This window comes from Mustela nivalis, assembly GCF_964662115.1.
Source record: "Mustela nivalis genome assembly, chromosome: 14".
NCBI lineage: Eukaryota > Metazoa > Chordata > Mammalia > Carnivora > Mustelidae > Mustela > Mustela nivalis.
This window is the reverse complement of record NC_139033.1, coordinates 57,598,736-57,617,943: the sequence shown is the minus strand read 5'-3', so window position 1 is coordinate 57,617,943 and position 19,208 is coordinate 57,598,736. Positions and strand designations below refer to the sequence as shown.

Below are 19,208 nucleotides of genomic sequence, written 5' to 3'. Positions count from 1 at the left end.
GGGGAAATATAGAGAAACTAGCGAAGGAAACTGAGAACAACTTTTCAGAAGAGTAAAGAGAAATAAGAATAGTGCGTGTTAGAAACCATGAGAAAAAGCTTCCAGAGATAGGGTATAATCAGTTTGGTTAAGTGCTACATATAGCACTTTAACTATAATTAAAATAAGGACAAAGAAACAATGATTAGAGTTAGCAATATGGAAATCATTATTAACCTAAATCAGCGATGCTCTGGTTGAATGATGAAGACAAAAAAGAAAATTAAAACGTGTCTAAGATAAGGGTGAGAGATATTATAACCAAATAAGATTTATTACAATAATGCAAGGCTCAACATTAGGCAACCCATCAATACAATTCACTAACTTCATATGGATATTATACAGATAAGAGAAAATATATAAGTATTTCCCTAGGTGCAAAAGAGAAGCTTGACAAAATCTGACACCTGTCTCCAATTAAAAAAAATACTCAATAAATTGAAACCAATATTTTCTTAACATGACAAAATATATTTTGACTCCTAAAGTCAGACTCTTACTTAAGGGAAAAAACTAGCATCAATCCCATCAAGAGAAGAACATAGCAAGGATGCCAATGATCTCTACTACCATTTAACACAGTACTGGATACATTAACCAATGTAATCAGATAAAAGATAACTTTTTTAAAAAACATAAAAATAATGAAGGGATAATAATATCTGTATTTATTGTTGAAATAATAGCACTCTTGGCTAATCCAAAATAAATAATGATTAGGGGCACCTGGGTGGCTCAGTGGGTTAAGCCGTTGCCTTCGGCTCAGGTCATGATCTCAGGGTCCTGGGATCAAGTCCCACATTGGGCTCTCTGCTCAGCGGGGAGCCTGCTTCCCTTCCTCTCTCTCTCTGCCTGCCTCTCTGTCTACTTGTGATCTCTCTCTGTCAAATAAATAAATAAAAATCTTTAAAAAAAAACAATTAAACTGCCATAAATATTTTTAAAACCAGTAAATTAGTAAAATATGAATTAGCATTATTGATTTTATATACCTAAATATAACCAGGAATAAGAATTAATGAAAGAAAAAATCCCCAATTAACATGCAACAAAATAACTAATTAGGGATAAACTTACCAAAAATATGGAAACTCTATATGAGGAAACCTTTTGAAAAATTTTCTAAGACAAAAAAGAAAACTGAACAAATAGAATGGTATCATTTTACTGGCTTAAAATAATATGTATTTGTTATCTCATGATTCTGTAGAACAGAATGCTAGTGGGTTAAGTAAACACCTTGTTTAAGGTCTCATAAGCTGAAATGATGGTTTCAGCTGGGCTCTTCTGCAGAGACTCCAGGGAATGAGCCACTGCTAATTTCATTAAGACTGTGGGCAGAATTCATTTTCCTTTCACATTTTTTATATGGCCCACTCCATTTTAAGTCAGCAATGGCTGGTTGAGTGCTTCTCATGCTCTGTTTCTGACTCCACGTTCTGCTACATTTCCCTGAATTTTTCTATCCTCAGCCAAGAGGAAGAATAATCTTCTGTAGTTCTCAACAGCACCCTCTGGAATTTTATCCACCCTCTCAATTCTTGGTCCCACCTTCAGGACTCTTAGTTTCACTATTTGGATCATCCTTCCTTTTTCATGAAAAGTAGCACAAGTTTGCAGGTGAACAATTTTATCAACCTGCTTCTTTTCAGAAAAATCATGAGATCCAATGGCTTTCTTTTATTTTATACACTGTCAGTCTCTTTTAGTATTCTGCTAATACAAAATTCACAACACGTGGGTCTCCCATGTAGACCAGGGATGCACGCATGCATTCATTCATATATACGTACATATATGTACATATGTATGTATGCACATCTATATATGCATATAATTCACAGGTATGCATATATATGTTTATGTATACATATGCACGTATGTATGCATGTAGCTGCGTTTGTGTGTGTATTCCATTAGATAGTGGGGACATGGCCAAAATATTTTTTAGGTAATCACTTCACTATTTTTGGTTACACTGAAATAGTCAAGAGCCAATAGCCTTATGTGTCCTTCTAGATTAAGGTATATGTGAATCACTTCAATTTAAAAAAAATTTCAATGAAAATTGATTAATATTTATAAATTATACCCAAATATATTAACTTAAATTTTAGTAGTTACATAGAATATAGTTTTCTAACATATATAAAACCACCTCTATAACTAGAAAATGATTGAATTTACAACCTTTTTTTTTTTAAGATTTTATTTATTTATTTGAGAGAGAGAGTGAGAGAGAGAGCATGAGAGGGGAGAAGTTCAGAGGGAGAAGCAGACTCCTGGCAGAGCTGGGAGCCTGATGTAGGACTTGATCTCGGGACTCCAGGATCCTGAACTGAATTGAAGGCAGTGGCTTAACCAACTGAGCCACCCAGGTGCCCCGGAATTTACAACCTTAGAACATTTTTATCATCTAAAGAATACTAATGAGGGGGCGCCTGGGTGGCTCAATGGGTTAAGCCTCTGCCTTCGACTCAGGTCATAATCTCAGGGTCCTGGGATTGAGCCCCGTGTTGGGCTCTCTGCTCAGCAGGTAGCCTGCTTCTCCCTCTCTCTCTGCCTGCCTCTCTGCCTACTTGTGATCTCTCTCCATCAAATAAATAAATAAAATATTTTAAAAAATTATAAAGAATACTAATGAAAGTAACCAATATTTACAGTACTTAATACAGAGTTACTCTAAGAGAACTGTGAAGTACAAGAAATCCAGTGGGTAATATCATCTAAAAATTAATCAGAAGGCACCTAATGCATACAAAATTATTATGGGAATAGCTTTTCTTAGCTCTCCATTTCACTCAAATCAATTGTAAAAATTCCAGAATCTCTCTCTCTTACAACATAGATAATGTTTGCTTAAGAAAAAGTCTAGGAATTTTTATTTATAGAATTAGTAAATAAGTGACAAATGATATTGAGGAGGGAAAAACCTTCTACACTTATAAGAAAACATGAAGAATTGGTATGTAGTTTTTTTAAATGTAATTTTTAAAAGTTAACATGTACATGAAATTGCAAAACACAAGAAGCAAAACCAATTCTGTAATCACATGCAGTTTACTGTTTGACTTCTAGGTCCCATGTGTATATATATAAAACAAAGCATTTTAATGTAATTAAGATCATAAAGTTATGTATTGTGCTTTTTTACATAACATGAATATTTACCACTTCAAAGTCCCAAAACTACGAGTATTTTGATAACCTAAAATACACTACACCAACTCAATTGGAAAGAAAAAAAAATGTACGCTTGCCTTACTTCGTGACAAAAATGTCATGAAAGACAAAAATGGCAACAGACACCTAGATAAAGATACTGGCAAAATTACAATTAAAATAATTGCATTCTCTTCATGTTCAATTGAAAGTGAGACACAGAGTAACAGAGTACACAAAGTATAATGCTTCTGAACAAATTCATAATCCAATCTATACTATTAGCAAGCAGGTATGTTGCCATTGAATCACTTAGTACCTTCCTATATAGTGCAGACAAAAGCGATGTACACATATTAAGAGTTATCATTTAAAAGTAAATATGAACACATACATATACATCTCTCGCTCTATACTTCCTTCTGCCACGGGCTGCCAACCCAGCAAGTCCTAACATACATTTCTCAGAGACAGTTTAACAATTCTATGTTCCAGATGCTTCTTTCCTATCAATTATAACAAAAAGAAACATGTAAATTGGTTAATTCACTAGCCGTACATTTTATCATACATTGCGCCTCAGGATATCTGAAAAACTTAGATGTTACAAATAATGAACCTTGTCCAAAATAAACACAGGTACTTCACAAAAACCCATATACAGACCTATGATTGTCACTTAAAACTGTCTTCTAGATATCGAGAGAGTAGTAAAAAGCCCTTCCCTTCACCCTTCCTCTACTCCCTCCACCATTTCAATGACTAAGTACAGGGATACATCTAGCTCCAAGAGGTGGATTAACAGAACAGAGCAGTCCTTCCTAAAAACTAACAAAAGGACATTTATTACAACAGGACTATTGTACCACTCCTACTTTTTATATACTTTGTACATTAGGACTTGTCTATCCTTTAATACACAGCAGTGTTAACTACAGTGTTCTTACAGAAGAATGGTTATTAGACCATCTGAACTTGGCTAAGGACTCATGGGCACACAAAGCTCCTCTCTTCACTCCCTTCCTGGCCCACCCCATGCCCTGCCACCCAGTGAACAGTCAGCATACTTTCCAAGACATCAAGTTTAACAATCCCATTCCCAAAATACAACCATTCTTATGAATTAACATAATACTTAAAGGGTGTTACTTTATCTCTCTACCTTTAACATATGTACACTTTTAAACATCTAGAAGACTAGATGTTTCAAGTAAGGATTTATTTGAAGTTTGCCCACGTTACACACAGCAGCACTGAAGGAACATTCTGACCTAGAACCTTCCGTCTTCCCATCTCTATCAACCCAGGAGAAAGCATAAGTATCTGTAATGCTTAGAAGGGATTTTAACAATATCACTTCTGCTAGCTGTTCGCAGAACAATCTTTTCTCTAAATTTAAACACAGTGTACACAATGTTTACTAACTACTTTCTCATAAACTGGAAACCTTTTTAACATCTAGAAGGATGAGATGTTGTAAATAGGACTCATTTGTCCTTTAAATGACATATACACCCTGAGTAAAACAAAATACAGACATATGGGACAATGGTTAATCCTGCCTAACTATAAACGTACTGGTAGTAAGCCTTTTTGTGCTTTCTTCTCCTTCCTCCCTGAACAAGCACAAATATAATACAATGTGTACTGCTCTGAGAGGCGGTATGATTATGTTTAAACTGATGGCTAAAATTCTTTAGATTTAAAGAAACAATGTGTAACATCAACAATATTTAAAGATATAACATTAGGTAAAATATAAAAAATAGTATAAGCCCAGATCTTAATTGTGAGCAGTTGCCATACAAGTTCCCGTGGATAACAGCTCTATAAGATTAATGATATGAAAGCCAAGAAATTGAATTAATGGAAATGTTATTGTTAAAAAATTAATTTTGGGAAATGTAAAAATGCAGGCAATCATTCAAGCCCTACCAGAAATACATGGCATAAAATTCTGGCTTGAACCTCTAATACTACATCATAGTGCAACTTTCATTATTTTTGCATCACAGTATTATTTTGTTAAAATGAGTAGTTGTGTAATTTTAAGTTTTAGAAATACCACAGTTTTGATTATAATGTTTAGAAACTGAAAACATCCTAAACATTTGATAATAAAGGTCTAAAATGTCTCAATTATTAAAATTACATTGTAAAATATAAGATAATTTTGAATAAGTTTTTATCTAAGGAGAAACATGTCATCAATTACTGTATGCATATGAAAATACAGTTTTTAATTATAGCACAATGCCTGTTTATGCACAACAAAATATTAGCAGTGACCAAATCTGGATAGTGAAGTCATAGATCAATATTTTCTTCTACTCATATGAGTATATTCTAAACTCTGAGGCATGCCAATTAAATATTTGTGCTATTCACAAAGTGCCTTAAAGAAATGTTAGCTAATAGTTATGCGTAATGAATCCTACTAGATTTTTGAAGGGTTGTAAGAAAGAAAATAGGATCCCTTATTAGTAATTTCAGTGTAGTATGGTAGTTAAAACTGACTGGAAATCATTTGAAGGGGGAATGCAGTTGAGCAATCTGAGTGAAAACGGAAAATCCTTTTAAGAAATCTTGCTTCAAAATGTAACAAGAAATGCAACTGTAGCTCTTTGAGAAAAATTTAAAAACAAAAACAAAACATTAAGCATTGGGAACAGAGAAGTGAAAGGTAAAAAGGAATAGAATAAGCCTAAAGGAATAAGAAAATAAACTGTAACTGTAAAAGCATACATTACTATTTTAGAAGTTGGAAACTGTGGAAGTATGAAATCTAAGGACCACCTCTTTTTTTCTATTCCATTCATAAAAATTTGAAAATCTAACTTAAACAGTGAAATTAGAAATAAGAGATATACAGAAGTATAATAGAGCATTCTATATCATATCATAATAATTTCAAAATATTAATCCACTTGGATTATTTCTAGGGCCATTAAAACTTGTAAATTAACCTTAAGAAGAAAACTATATAACCTGGTACGACCAATCATGCGATAAAATGAAACAACTGTTCATGACAAATAGAATAATAATTCAAATAATTAAAAAATATAAAAACACCAGAGTTATATTTTCAACTAAAGGGTTTTATCAAACTTTCAAGAAAAAGTTATTTAAATCCATATTAATTCCTCAGGTAATAAGAAAGGAAGAAGAGCTTCATAATTCATTTTTTAAAGCTAGTATAATCCTGATAAGAAAATCTATCAAATATAGCACAAATTAAGAACACTGGAATACAGACTAACTTATGAATATGGATGCAAAATCTTAAATAAAATACTTGCAAATCAAACTCAGCAGTAAATTAAAGGAACAATAAACCATAACCAAGCAGAGTCATCTCAAGAATTTAAAAAAGATTTAATATTAATATAATACATTACTTCAATAGATCAAATGAAAAACTCTTTAGAATCTTCACAGATGCTCACAAAGCAACATCTATTCCTGGTAAACAATTTTTATAACCTGCATATATTTTTTAAGTCTTTAACATGATAATGAGCATATATTTGAAATCAATATTTAGACAACATTAAACACTTCTTTAAAATAAGAAATGAAATAAAGTCAATTTCAAAGAATTTTAAAATATTTTAGGAATATGCTACACTGAAATTGAAATCTTATAATAAAAAAATTAGCAATATGTACTTTTGTATACATTATCACATTTTATTCATATTATTATATTGAATATATTATAATGAAAGAATTGCATTGTAGTTTGTAGTTTGGCTCTACCACTTAACAGCTTTGAGTCCATGAAGAATTTACTCTGCCTCTCTAGTTTCTTAGTTGGTGATAGTAATAATTATGCATATGATTAGTAATAATCATTGGCCTTTTTTTAAGAAATAAATTTCTTAAGAAGATCTTAAGGTAAACAATGAGTCAAAAAGAATTTGTGGAATGTTTTGTGGTATCAGAATTTATACGATATAGTACAGAGACCAATAAGGTAGTAATAAAACAAATTTCTGCTAACAAAATCAATATCTAAAAATGAAACCATAGGCATACATACAAAAGCTATTCACTTATTTACAATCCTTATCTACAATCTGATTTTTTAAAAAAGTTCTGTGTACCTGCCACTGGTCAGTAAAATATGAAAATCACAAAGGATTTATAAATTTTTAAAAACCATTTTTATTATCTAATGAAATAACTGGGTAAAATGAAATACAGATGGCTTTTTTTTAAATATCACAAGAAGCTAAGAGTTGCAGAAGATGAAATTAAGTCCCAAAAAAATGCTGAACTATAGTAGCAGTAGACTTCAAAGAAAACATGAGATAAGAATTTATAGAAAATCTGTAGTTCAACATTTAAAAATTATTTTATTTTGACACTTTTTAAGGTACTTAACCAATTTCAAGACGTTTTTTGACCTACAAAAGCTATTGTTTGTAGACATGAGAAGGAAAAATGTGTTTTCATAGATACAATTCCAACACAAATTAGAAAAGAGTGTATGTTAATGAAGCAAAGACTAAATTGGAAGGATGATATGCCTTGAAATTTTAAAAAATCAGTTAGGTTGTATGTGCAATTAGGCAGAACAAATCTTTTACTTTTCTCTTGAGCTGGAAGTTTCAACTGCATACCAAAAAATAATGCGTGGAAGTGATGCACATCATTGCTTTTAATTGAGTGCTTAACATGCGCTCCTTAAAAACCTAGCTTAAAGGTTTTTATGATGAGCAAAATGCAGGAAAAAAATATATCTAAACTTCATCATGTTCTGTTCTTCCCCAGAAAATATGATAGTCCCCAAAAGATTACTATAACTGAAAAATATTACTAACATTATAACATATATTCATAATATCTCATTAAAAATAACATTTTTGTTAGGAAAGGCCATACTTGCCATTTTAGAGATGATCAAAGAGATAAAAAAATGATTGCTTGTAAGATTAGTGAATAAATTTTCCATTTTTTTAAAAAAATATATTTATTTATTTATTTGACAGAGAGAGAGATCACAAGTAGGCAAAGAGGCAGGCAGAGAGGAAGGGAAGCAGGCTCCCTGCTGAGCAGAGAGCCCAATGCGGGGCTCGATCCCAGGACCCTGAGATCATGACCTGAGCCAAAGGCAGAGGCTTAACCCACTGAGGCTCCCAGGCACCCCAAATTTTCCATTTTTGAAGATATTTTATCAACAATGATATTCTTGGGGCATCCTGGGATCCAGGCCCGAATCAGGCACCCTGCTCAGCAAGCAGCCTGCCTCTCCCTCTCCCATTCCCCCTGCTTGTGTTCCCCCTCTCACTGTGTCTCTCTCTGTCAAATAAATAAAATCTTTAAAAAAATGATATTCTTTAAGATGACAAATTTCAGCATGATTGAAAAATTGAGAACATAATTATTTCACAGCACTATATAATATTTTAAAATTTTTATTGGTTGTCCTATATTTCTCTGATACTTATAGTAGTCCCTGGAAAGAAATAAAATGTAAGAAAGCTACAAGCATCATTTTAAATCTTCACAGATATTCTGAATATATGCACTATACACTCCATACCTCACAAAATTCTTTCCAAGCTCACAGTGATGTGTTTCCTTTTTTCCATTTATTCCTTCTTTTTTTTCTTTCCTTTCCTTCTTCCTTCCTCCAATCTTTCTTCTCCTTACTTCTTTCCTTCTTCCCTTTCTTCATTCCTTCTTTCCTCTCCTCTCTTCCCCTCCCTCCCCTTCTCCTCCCTTTTGCTCCCTTCCTCCTTTGGTTTCATTTATTCCCGGGATAACTCACCTATTCAAAAAGACTGAAATGCCTTTCCTTGAGTGCCTAATACGGCATATCATTGAGTACCTAATATAAGACAGAAACTGTGCATGTTACACAAAGGAAATAAAAATCACAATGCAAGATGGGATTGGGAGGGAGACAAACCATAAGTGACTCTTAATCTCACAAAACAAACTGAGGGTTCCTGGGGGGAGGGGGTTTGGGAGAAGGGGGTGGGATTATGGACATTGGGGAGGGTATGTGCTTTGGTGAGTGCTGTGAAGTGTGTAAACCTGGTGATTCACAGACCTGTACCCCTGGGGATAAAAATATATGTTTTTAAAAAATAAAAAATTATATTAAAAAAAAATCACAATGCATCTCCTACCCTTAAAAACATTATAGTCTAAAAAAAAGTAGACAAGCAATCACTCACTTCAACAGTGTTGTAAGTACTGGTATGAATGTAAACAGAGAGTGCAATTAGAGGCCAAAGCGGACAGAATAAAGTGAGGAGACAGTTTTACCGATGATTTTACTCCTTCCAAGCTGAAGTTTAAAATGAAGAGGATTCATGGGGTGCCTAGGTGACTCAGCTGGTTAAGCATCTGATTCTTGATTTTGGCTCAGGTCATGATCTCAAGGTCCTGAGACCATCCCCTGCTGGGCTCCAGAAAGGTCTGCAGCCTGCTTAAGATTGATTCTCTCTCTCCCTCTTCCTCTGCCCCTCCCCTCACTGCTCACATGCATGTGCATGTGCGCTCTCTCTCTTAGAAAAATTAAATGAATAGGGGAGCCTGGGTGGCTCAGTGGGTTAAAGCCTCTGCCTTCAGCTCGGGTCATGATCCCAGGATCCTGGGATCGAGCCCCACGTCAGGCTCTCTGCTCAGCAGGGAGCCTGCTTCCTCCTCTCTCTGACTGCCTCTCTGCCTACTTGTAATCTCTGTCAAATAAATAAATAAAATCTTAAAAAAAAAAGAAAAATTAAATGAATGAATGAATAAATAAATAAATAAATAAAAATGAGAGGATTCAGTCAGGCCATGGTAGTAGCACTGGAAAAATGAGTAATTGAATACCAACTTTATAGTCAGAGAGAACTGTATTTATGAAAAAAAAATCAAAACAGAATAAAGAAAGCTCTTGGCACATTTCTGGCCTCTTGCAGGTAGCTAGACAACAGAGTTAGAGGGAAAAGGGTAACTACAGAGAACCTGGTCAAAGAAACAAGAGAAAATTGAAGAGATACTTAGATTACTATTTATTTAAGATCAGTTTCTTCCAATTCATTGTTCCTATGTCATCCCCCTGGCACTTAGGCCCACTGTGTTTTAGTTTAGTGTTTTAAGCCTTGCCTTTTTCTGGATTCTTTTACATTGCATATGCAGCAGTGTAAGTCATGTCCATATTAAGTTAGGGACATATTCCCTATAGTGCATGAAAGAGAACAAAATGAAAACACTTGCAGGGAAACAAAATTTTGAAAATATCAAATCTAGCTCACTAAAAAAGATTATAAAGGATATCCTTTAGTAACAAGAAAAAATAATGTAATAAGCAAATAGAACTGTGCAAAAAGATTACAATGGGAAAAATATAATCAAACATTTATTATGTAAACTAATAAAACTTATCTTAATACAGGGATTATTAAATAAGATAGGCATAACATGATGGAAAGTAAACTACCTATCAAGAAAAAAATCACAAGATCCTCAAACTTCAAGAAGAAGTTAAAGATGTTATGATTTATAATCAGTAAATGAAATATCAATTCCAAAACTTCTAATAATTTATAGCTTAAAAATGTAAAAATCAAGTATATCATAAGCAAAAACTTAATTCTAAACATTCTAAACTTAGTTTCATCTAAAACATGGTTACAAGTTATATAAAGCAGAAAACAACAACAACAAAAAAAATGGAAACAATAAGAAAGAAAGAAATTCACTATCACATTGAAACATTTTAATACAGTTCTCAGTAATTTTTATCAGAAAATAAATCAGAAATATAAAAGATTTAAATAGCAGAATTAGACAGTTTACAAAATGAACCTATTTAGGACTGCATCCCACTACCAGAGAAAAAAGAAAAAAGTTTTCCTAAATAAAATATTTATGCAAATTACCCAGGTAGTAGGACAAAAATTAAATCTTCATGAATTTTAAATAGTACCTACCATATAGACTACATTTACAAATAAATCAGAATTACATTAAAAATTTATTTATTGGGAGGGAGACAAACCATAAGTGACTCTTAATCTCACAAAACAAACTGAGGGTTGCTGGGGGGAGGGGGTTTAGGAGAAGGGGGTGGGATTATGGACATTGGGGAGGGTATGTGCTTTGGTGAGTGCTGTGAAGTGTGTAAACCTGGTGATTCACAGACCTGTACCCCTGGGGATAAAAATATATGATTATAAAAAATAAAAATATTAAATCATCAAAAAAAATTTTATTTAAAAAATTAACTTTAAAATTCAGTGGAGATATGAGTTAATTTGTCTAAGACTAATCTCGGGTTGATTTTCCAGAGAGAGTTTGCCTTCTACAAAGTTCCAAGGAAACTGCTTGAGGTTCAATTTAGAAAAACTACCCAAATAAGTGGACAGATAGATCATGTTTATGTTTAGGTATCCCCATCATAAAGATCTCACTTTTCCATCATACAATCCATAAATGAATATGATTCTAATCATAATTCCAATAAAACTTCTGAAGGAAATGAATAAGATAACACTGAAATTTATAGAGAAGAACAAAGGTCAAGAACAGCCTAAAACTCATAAAGAAAGGTAAGACTGAGGGATTCACCACAATAGATAATCAAAAATCATTAGAATCTTAGTAATACAGACATAAAGTGCTGAGGTAAAGATGGTTAAGTAAACCAAATAAATTTTAAAAAAGATGGAAAAGATACACAAAAATATGGAAGCCTCACATGTGACAGAGATGGCACTGAATATTAATATAGAAATATAATAACTTATATTGCAACGATTTGTTTTCTATTTAATAAAAAAAAATGTAATTGGAAGCTCAACTTCACACCATACCCATATATGAATTTCATATTGATTATGCTTCACATGTGGCAAATGAAATATGCATTCCTAAAATTCTAGATAGTTTCTTACTTTTAAACTTATAAATAAAAGATAGGAGAAAAATATCAGTTTTGAATATTTTAAACATAATTTCATCTAGAAGCATCATGAAATATGGAAAGCCAAATTTCAAAACATTTAGAATAAAATATCAGAGAATATTTTTTGACTTCAACGTAAAAAAAAAATTCTTAAATTCAGAAAAGCACAAAGGTTGAAGGAAAGTATTTATAACTTTTCTACATTAAAACTGAAGTTTTTCTTCATGAGAAGTTACCATAAAGAAATAAGACTGGATAAAAATATTTTTAATATATGTAACTTTAAAATATTTAGTATCAATAATATACAAGTTCTTACAAATTAAGTCAAAAAATAATCATGCAACAGATGGGGAAAAATAATGAGCAGCTTTTTCACAAAAAAAGGAAATATAAATGACCTCCAAAAAGCCACTAAAACATGCTTAGCCTCACTCTTAATTATGGGTTAATTTTTTTAAAAATTTAATGAAACAGTTAAAGAGTATATAGATAGAAATATAATAGAAAGTGGCAATAAAAACATGTAGTTTTAATTCCAACGAATGCCAAATGGTATAGAATATATACTATTGCTTTGTACTATACTTTTATTTATTTTTACCATCTTATTATTCATTTTACTATTTACTATGAATAATAAATATAGTGAATAAGTTGTGGGAGAACAAGAAGGCAGGAAAAATGAGCAGGTCAGAGTGTTAACTATGCCCGAGAGGACTCAACCCCCTTTTTTGATTTAAAGACAAAGGGAACCACCAGCCTGGGATGCAAGCAGCCTCTGAAAGTTAAGAATGATCCCAGGCTGACAGCCACAAATGAAACAATGACTTCAGTTCTAAAAGCACAGAAACTGAGTCCTGCCAAAACTGAAATGAGCTTGACAACAGATTAATCCTAGAGTCTCCAGAAAGAAATGTAGGGTTGCTAATAGTTTGATTTCAGTTTAAAAAAAAAAAAAAAAAAAGACCCAAAGCACAGGAACCAGCTAAGACATGATCCAGAGAAACCTTGAGATGATAAATGGGTGTTGTTTCAAGCTGCTTAAATTCTGGTAATTTGTAGTGTAGTAAGAGAAGACCAACGTAGACAGATAATTGTTAAGTTTTAACAACTATGGCTTAAAACTAAAATCAGTATTTTTTCTATTTTTAAATTGGAAAACCCACCATTTTTGATAAATCAGATAGTTCCTTTGTTGATGACTTTGTTTCCTTCAGTACTTCAGTCACTGCTTCTTTGTTCTCCTCAATACTAACACTGACATTTTGTACCGCTGTAGAGTAGTGATGATATAGATTGTCAAGTTTCTCTATCTCTCTCCTAAGAGGAAAAACATGGTTGGTTTTATCCACAATGAAAGGAAAATCATATTTAAAATTTTATGTAAATTAGTTTCTGACATAACAATGCAAATCAATGGAATTTACCTTTTCCTAAAATTTGTCCTATGCCAAAGCAACTTTTTAAAAGATCAAGAAGTAAATGGTGAGAAAAAATTCACCAGATGTATTTATGTTTCCAATGGGAAAAAATGAGGCAAAAGTGATTCCTAAATTATTTAAAATAAATCACCTTTTGATTTAATTTCAGGTGATAGAGATAAGCACCTTTGATTCAGAGGGTGGGCAGTACAGGGATGGGAAGGCAAAACAAAAGGAAGAGAAAAAAAAGAAGAGAGGTTGTAGAAGTGAAAAGACTGCATATTATTAAAGCCCTAGTTTACTGTTTTGTCTTTCTCAGTCTTAGAAGTAAAATGGAGAAAACTGCAGCTTAGGAAAACAATAGGTTTACTAAAAAATAAATTGCCAAGTATTTTGATCTTATGTGATCTTCCACAAAGAAAGCCAGAGCTAAACTGTGACCCACATAATCCTATATCCTATCCGGTAGGTAGCAAATACATATAAAAGATAGAAGCCACTTTAGATAAGGTGTTACAGTTTATATACACAAAAAGTATGGCGAGAAAATGACAAAGTTATCATTTCCACAAAATATCACTAAGAAATACAGATAACTCCACCTGGAAGTAGCCCAGGTTCTCTTGCACTATCCCTGATTTTAGGAGTGGAGTCAAACGAAACTGAAAGATACAACCTCATTAAGGAAATGAAAATTAAAACAATAAAAAATAAACAAAAGATTCTTCTTTACCCTTCCACGTCTGGAGAGTGTAGGTCTCCCTATCAGAATTCAAAAGCCAAGTAGATAACGAGAGATGGGGAACCTCAGCATTCAAAATATATGTTTGATTATATTTCTTTCTTTTTTATTTTTTCCTTTAAAAAAATTTTTTTAACATATAATGTATGATTTGCTTCAGGGGTACAGATCTGTGAATCATCAGTCTTATGCAATTCACAGCGCTCACTATAGCACTTTTCTCAATAGTATCTATTTCCCCCAGTCCAGATAATGAACTACAGACTTTGACTAAGAAGTGGACAAGTGCCCAATGTCATTGAACTTAGGAACTAAGTATTATTTTAGTTGTCTCCTCACTCCATTTCCTAAACTTGATGCCACCAATTCCTCAGCTTTTTAAGGATTTTTCGGGGTAGATTTTGCTACTAGTGCCCCTAGACACCAATTGTTCAGATTTTATCAATCTCCTATCTGCTAAATCAGAATAAATTTAGAAGACTAAAATGGGTAGAATCATTCTACCTGTTAAGAGATACAATGTAAAGCTTCAAGATACTAAAGAGCATATGCTATATGCATGTTTCCATTCATATGGATTTCAAGAACAGGCAAAAAACAAAGACTGGTGATAAAAGTCAGAATGAAGGGGGAGGAGTCAAGATGGCGGAGAAGTAGCAGGCTGAAACTACTTCAGCTAGCCGGAGATCAGCTGGATAGCTTATCTAAAGATTGCAAACACCTGCACATCCATCGACAGATCGAAGAGAAGAACAGCAATTCTGGAAACAGAAAAACAACCACTTTCTGAAAGGTAGGACCGGCAGAGAAGTGAATCCAAAGCGACAGGAAGATAGACCCCGGGGGGAGGGGCCGGCTCCCGGCAAGCAGCAGAGCAACGGAGCACAAAATCGGGAATTTTAAAAGTCTGTTCCACTGAGGGACATCACTCCAAAAGCTAAACCGGGGCGAAACCCACGCTGGGTCAGCGTGGCCTCAGGTCCCGCAGGGTCACAGAAGGATCGGGGGTGTCTGAGTGTCGCAGAGCTTGCGGGTATTGGAATGGGAAAGCCGGCTACACAGACAGAGCCGACAGTAAGCTCACAGCTCGATGTAACCTTGAACTGGTCACAGGCTCAGTGAGCTCGGAGCGCGGCCGAAGGTCAGGCAGACGGGAGTAACTGGGCGCTGTGCTCTGAGGGTGCACTGAGGAGTGGGGCCCCGGGCTCTCGGCTGCTCTGGGCCAGAGACCAGGTGGCCGCCATTTGTATTCTCGTCCTCCAGAACTCTACGGAAAGCGCTCAGGGAACAAAAGCTCCTGAAAGCGAACCCGAGCGGATTGCTCACCCCAGCCCCTGGTAAGGGCAGTGCAATTCCCCCTGGGGCAAAGACACTTGAGAATCACTACACCACGCCCCTCCCCCAGAAGATCAACAAGAAATCCAGCTGATACCAAGTTAACCTACCAAGGAGTGCGGTTTCAATACCAAGGAGAGCAGCAGAATTCCAGAGGAGGAGAAAGCAAAGCACAGAACTCATGGCTTTCTCCCTAAGATTTTTTTAGTCTTACAGTGAATTTAATTTTTTTGTTTTCATTTTTTTTCTCTTCTTCTGCTAATTTTTTTTAACTTTTACCCTTTTCTTTTTTAACGTTTTTTAACTAGTTTATCTAATATATATATTTTTTATTTTTTATATTTTTCTTATTTTTAATTCTTTTCTTTTCTTTTTTTTTTTTTTCTTTCTTTCATTTTGAACCTCTTTTCATCCCCTTTCTCCCCCCTCACGATTTGGGATCTCTTCTGATTTGGTTAAAGCATATTTTCCTGGGGTTTTTGCCACCCTTTTAGTATTTTACTTGCTCCTTCATATACTCTTATCTGGACAAAATGACAAGACGGAAAAATTCACCCCCCAAAAAAGAACAAGAGGCAGTACCAAAGGCAAGGGACCTCATCAATACAAACATTGGTAATATGTCAGATCTAGAGTTCAGAATGACAATTCTCAAGGTTCTAGACAGGCTCGAAAAATGCATGGAAGATATTAGAGAAACCCTCTTGGGAGATATAAAAGCCCTATCTGGAGAAACAAAAGAACTAAAATCTAATCAAGTTGAAATCAAAAAAGCTATTAATGAGGTGCAATCAAAAATGGAGGCTTTCACTGCTAGGATAAATGAGGCAGAAGAAAGAATTAGTGATATAGAAGACCAAATGACAGAGAATAAAGAAGCTGAGCAAAAGAGGAACAAACAGCTACTGAACCATGAGGGGAGAATTCGAGAGATAAGTGACACCATAAGATGAAACAACATTAGAATTATTGGGATTCCAGAAGAAGAAGAAAGAGAGAGGGGAGCAGAAGGTATACTGGAGAGAATTATTGGGGAGAATTTCCCCAATATGGCAAAGGGAATGAGCATCAAAATTCAGGAGGTTCAGAGAACGCCCCTCAAAATCAATAAGAATAGGCCCACACCCCATCACCTAATAGTAAAATTTTCAAGTCTTAGTGACAAAGAGAAAATCCTGAAAGCAGCCCAGGAAAAGAAGTCTGTAACATACAATGGTAAAAATATTAGATTGGCAGCTGACTTATCCACAGAGACCTTGCAGGCCAGAAAGAGCTGGCATGATATTTTCAGAACACTAAACAAGAAAAACATGCAGCCAAGAATACTATATCCAGCTAGGCTATCATTGAAAATAGAAGGAGAGATTAAAAGCTTCCAGGACAAACAACAACTGAAAGAATTTGCAAACACCAAACCAGCTCTACAGGAAATATTGAAAGGGGTCCTCTAAGCAAAGAGAGAGCCTACAGGTGGTAGATCAGTAAGGAACAGAGACAATATACAGTAAATGCCACCTTATAGGCAATACAATGGCACTAAATTCATATCTCTCAATAGTTACCCTGAATATAAATGGGCTAAATGCCCCAGTCAAAAGACACAGAGTATCAGAATGGATAAAAAACCAAAAACCATCTATATGTTGCCTCCAAGAAACTCATTTTAAGCACGAAGACACCTCCAGATTTAAAGTGAGGGGGTGGAAAAGAATTTACCATGCTAATGGACATCAGAAGAAAGCAGGAGTGGCAATCCTTATATCAGATCAATTAGATTTTAAGCCAAAGACTAAAATAAGAGATGAGGAAGGACACTATATCATACTCAAAGGGTCTGTCCAATAAGATTTTAAGCCAAAGACAATAATAAGAGATTAGAGGGAAGGACATTATATCATACTCAAAGGGTCTGTCCAACAAGAAGATCTAACAATTTTAAATATTTATGCCCCCAACGTGGGAGCAGCCAACTATATAAACCAACTAATAACAAAAATCAAAGAAACATCAACAATAATACAATAATAGTAGGGGACTTTAACACTCCCCTCACTGAAATGGACAGATCATCCAAGGAAAAGATCAGCAAGGAAATAAACTTAAACGACACACTGGACCAGATGGACATCACAGATATATTCAAAACATTTCATCCCAAAGCAACAGAATACACATTCTTCTCTAGTGCACATGGAAAATTCTCCAGAATAGATCACATCCTCGGTCCTAAATCAAGACTTAACTGGTATCAAAAGATTGGGATCATTCCCTGCATATTTTCAGACCACAATGCTCTGAAGCTAGAACTCAACCACTAGAGGAAATTTGGAAAGAACCCAAATACATGGAGACTAAACAGCAAGCTTCTAAAGAATGAATGAGTCAACCAGGAAATTAAAGAAGAATTGAAAAAAATCATGGAAATAAATGATAATGAAAATACAATGGTTCAAAATCTGTGGGACACAACAAAGGCAGTCCTGAGAGGAAAATATATAACGGTACAAGCCTTTCTCAAGAAAATAAGAAAGGTCTCAGGTACACAACCTAACCCTACACCTAAAGGAGCTGGAGAAAAAACAAGAAAAAAACCCTAAGCCCAGCAGGAGAAGAGAAATCATAAAGATCAGAGCAGAAATCAATGAAATAGAAACCAAAAAAACAACAGAGCAAATCAACGAAACTAGAGGTGGTTCTTTGAAAGAATTAATAAAATTGATAAACCCCTGGCCAGACTTATCAAAAAGAAAAGAGAAAGTACCCAAATAAATAAAATCATGAATGAAAGAGGAGAGATCACAACTAACACCAAAGAAATACAAACTATTATAAGAACATACTATAAGCAACTCTACGCCAACAAATTTGACAATCTGGAAAAAATGGATGCATTCCTAGAAACATATAAACTACCACAACTGAACCAGGAAGAAGTAGAAAGCCTGAACAGACCCATAACCAGTAAGGAGAGTGAAACAGTCATTAAAAATCTCCAAACAAACAAAAGCCCAGGGCCAGACGGCTTCCCGGGGGAATTCTACCAAACATTTAAAGAAGAACTAATTCCTATTCTCCTGAAACTGTTCCAAAAAATAGAAATGGAAGGAAAACTTCCAAACTCATTCTATGAGGCCAGCATCACCTTGATCCCAAAACCAGAAGAGGATCCCATCAAAAAAGAGAGCTATAGACCAATATCCTTGATGAAACAGATGTGAAAATTCTCACCAAAATACTAGCCAATAGGATTCAACAGTACATTAAAAGGATTATTCACCACGACCAAGTGGGATTTATTCCAGGGCTGCAAGGTTGGTTCAACATCCGCAAATCAGTCAATGTGATACAACACATCAATAAAAGAAAGAACAAGAACCATATGATACTCTCAATAGATGCTGAAAAAGCATTTGACAAAGTACAGCATCCCTTCCTGATCAAAACTCTTCAAAGTGTAGGGATAGAGGGCACATACCTCAATATCATCAAAGCCATCTATGAAAAACCCACCGCAAATATCATTCTCAATGGAGAAAAACTGAAAGCTTTTCCGCTAAGGTCAGGAACACGGCAGGGATGTCCATTATCACCA

The 19,208-nt window shown here is 34.4% G+C and overlaps 1 protein-coding gene across 6 annotated transcripts in view; it reads right to left on the bottom strand.

Moving 5' to 3' along the window:
- The window catches only part of CCDC178 (coiled-coil domain containing 178), a 444,107-nt gene that overhangs the window by 318,287 nt on the left and 106,612 nt on the right, over positions 1–19,208 (bottom strand). For all 6 annotated transcript variants that reach the window (XM_082699591.1, XM_082699596.1, XM_082699595.1 and 3 more), the window contains one exon: positions 13,285–13,438. In XM_082699591.1, coding sequence (XP_082555717.1) covers positions 13,285–13,438 — 154 coding nt within the window. The remainder of the gene's footprint in view (positions 1–13,284; positions 13,439–19,208) is intronic.